At 48.7% G+C, this 2,789-nt stretch overlaps 1 protein-coding gene across 1 annotated transcript in view; it reads right to left on the reverse strand.

Moving 5' to 3' along the window:
- LOC123522633 (synaptonemal complex protein 3-like) overlaps nt 1–2,574 on the reverse strand; it is a 7,632-nt gene extending 5,058 nt beyond the window's left edge. Inside the window, exons 1-5 of the mRNA XM_045298528.1 lie at nt 2,524–2,574; nt 2,024–2,154; nt 1,451–1,520; nt 1,269–1,303; nt 289–391 (exon numbers count right to left, since the gene is read on the reverse strand). Coding sequence (XP_045154463.1) covers nt 289–391; nt 1,269–1,303; nt 1,451–1,520; nt 2,024–2,123 — 308 coding nt within the window. The 5' untranslated portion in view covers nt 2,124–2,154; nt 2,524–2,574. The remainder of the gene's footprint in view (nt 1–288; nt 392–1,268; nt 1,304–1,450; nt 1,521–2,023; nt 2,155–2,523) is intronic.
- Nucleotides 2,575–2,789: the final 215 nt, after the last annotated feature.

Below are 2,789 nucleotides of genomic sequence, written 5' to 3' on the forward strand. Positions count from 1 at the left end.
TTTCTGAGATCACAACTGTTTTCAGGAGTCGGAAGGCTGAGCTCTCTCCCACAGAACGGCTGGTGGTTTTCAGCTGCTGCCCTTGCGTGTCACCCCTGATTGTGTAACCATCACACCAGTTCAAATCTGTCATCATTCAGAAGGGACTCGATGGCATTGAGTTTTGGGTTGTTTTTAAAGGAGACTTCAGAAAATAGAACCACATTATTAGTTCAATGCTATTTACTGCCATGGACACTAAGACATGATACAAGAGCGGTAGCTTTAGAAAATCAGTAGCGACCTTACCATTGCCCTTGTGTCTTCAAAACATGCCCTGATTTCTGGTTAGTGTTTTCAACACAAGTGTCGGGGATGCTTTCCAATTTTCTCCTCTTTGCCATTAGAGCCTCTGTAATGTCAGTTACATTGAAGATAAAGTTCATTCATGGTTCATTTAAAATTACTTAGTTTTCATATGTCCAAATCAATCTATGTAATTTGGGATCAGGAAGCCCAAAAACACATTTATGATTATTAAATAGATATCACAAAAATGTAATTTATACCCTTTTACTTTCCCTGTGACAACTTTTAGTAACTAGTTTCACAATTCTCAGTTTTCTAATGAGACACATTTAAAAATAGGAATGATAAAAAAAGCAAGGATGGCGGAAAAAATCAATTATCCAAACTTCACGTTCAATGGGTCACAAGGACAGAATAGATTCTTACTAAAAAGGTGGCATAAAGGAGTTATTTTTCCCATTTCATAAAACATCCTCCAACTCACCATACGCAAGTACATGAAATATTGTCAGAAATCATTATAAAAAACACAAAAATCCATTCAGTAAAATAGTTCCCGAAGCTGGATTTAAAAATAATAATACAAAGAGCAAAGCTACATTGGAAAAGAATCTATTAAGGGATCCTTTGAACTATATTTTGCTGAAAGAGAGAAAGAGCACAGAAGGAATTGTACCTGAAGTCAATTCCATTGTTCCAAGGATGCTTTAAGGGCAGCTCTGTGGAGCTGCTTACTTGGAACCTTTACCACTTACAGGACTCGCTTTTCCCAGAGTGTGATGCTCCCAGCAATGCCTTGCTAAGCCTGTGACTCTGCAGCTGTGGGTACTTAGTTTTAGTAGCCGGGAGGGGCCTACCTTTCCAGCATCCACCTATGCAACCCACTGGGTCACTTTCCTAGTGTGCCAGCCATGTGACATTGGCTTTTAAGAGAGAGTGCATGAAACAATTAAGTTTAAATGCCTACATCTAAAACTTACCTCCAAAATGTTCCAGCATATTCTGAGCTTCCTCCCTATGAAGAAATGACAAGGCTCATTCTAATGCAGGGAAGGAATATCTGAGGCCAAGTGGGATAGGAACAGGAATTGCTACAAGGACCAGAGCAGCCTCCTAGAAAGTACTGGGCCCGAGGGAAGGCATTACTTGGGGGGCACATTACCCCACATCTCTGGCATCAGCCCCTGCCAATGGCCGTTTTCTCTCACGATGATCAGTCACTGGAGAGTTTCCTTCACAGAGAAGAGAGAAAACCATGCATTTATCTGTTTTGATAGACATGCCTGTTGCAGGACTGTGCACTTCAGAGCTGTCCCTCCACTGCCTTTCACAGCATTCTTCCCAGTGTATTGCCCCTGTCCCGCCCTCTCAGATCATACTGTGTCCCCTTTCGCCCAGGTGAACTCTTTTTCCTGGAGTGCAATCCTCAGCTTAGGGGCCCTGCTGGCTTCTAGCCCTGGTTAAGAGGAGGGCTGCTACCACACAGGGCCAGCAATTCAAAACCAGCAGCCTCTCTGCAGGAAACACATGGGGCTTTCCACTCCCTTGAAGGGTTACAGTGTTGGAAACTCCCAGGGGGCGGTCTACCCTGTTCTACCCATGTGTCCCATTCACTGGAGGACAGTGCCTGAGATCCTTGGCCCGAAGGGCTTTGGGAACTTTTGCCTGCACAAGACTGTAGTGCAGGAGAAACAGCAAAGTGAGTCTATGTCCCCAGATGCTCGAGTCACTGTACCTTCCATCCCATCGTCCTCAGAACCAATGGGCCCTTGGTGAGGTTGGTCACAGGTTCCTGAGACATAGGTCTCCACTAGATGACTCCCTGGTTTCTCCATGGTCTCTCTGCAAGGGGAGGCCGGGATTCCACTTTGTTTGGAACAGAAAACACGGACGGCTTAACAACTGGTCTCTCACCGTCGGGAGGGAGGAAGAGTAAAAAGATATAAAGGCAGAAGAAACCACCTGGTGACCAATGGACCACGCAAGGATGACCCTACACCCCACGAGACCAGAAGCCGTTGATGCCACGCCCCTGCCCCCGAGTGCCCCCGCCCCCTGGCCCCCACTCTGCCCCCGCCGCCCCACAAGTCCCAGGCCGCCCGCCCTCCTGTCGAGACGCGGCTCCCTGCCGGAAAGACGCCCCTCAAGCTCACTGCTGGACCCCAGCTCCTGGACAACCTCCACCGCACACACCGGACGGCCACCCAGGGGACACCGCGCTCCCAATCTCCTCACCTGAGGGACACACCCGCCCGGTGCTCACCAGATCCCAGCCTCTCACCTGAGGGACGACGGGAACTCACTTGACGTACTTCAACATCCGGGATCCTCAGACCTGTGACCTCGACGCTCAGCCACGCCCACGCGGTGACGCACAGGACCAGCGCAGTCTGCGCTCTGTGACGCAGAGCTCCTGCGACGCCCACGTTGTGACCCACTGGATCGTCGACGCCTATGCTGTGCAATGCTCCTTCCGAGGTCTGAACCCTCAAATATGTCTG

The sequence above is a fragment of the Echinops telfairi genome, unplaced genomic scaffold (genome assembly GCF_000313985.2).
Source record: "Echinops telfairi isolate 266 unplaced genomic scaffold, ASM31398v2 ScPeMD7_7426;HRSCAF=8464, whole genome shotgun sequence".
In the NCBI taxonomy this organism is placed as follows: Eukaryota; Metazoa; Chordata; class Mammalia; order Afrosoricida; family Tenrecidae; genus Echinops; species Echinops telfairi.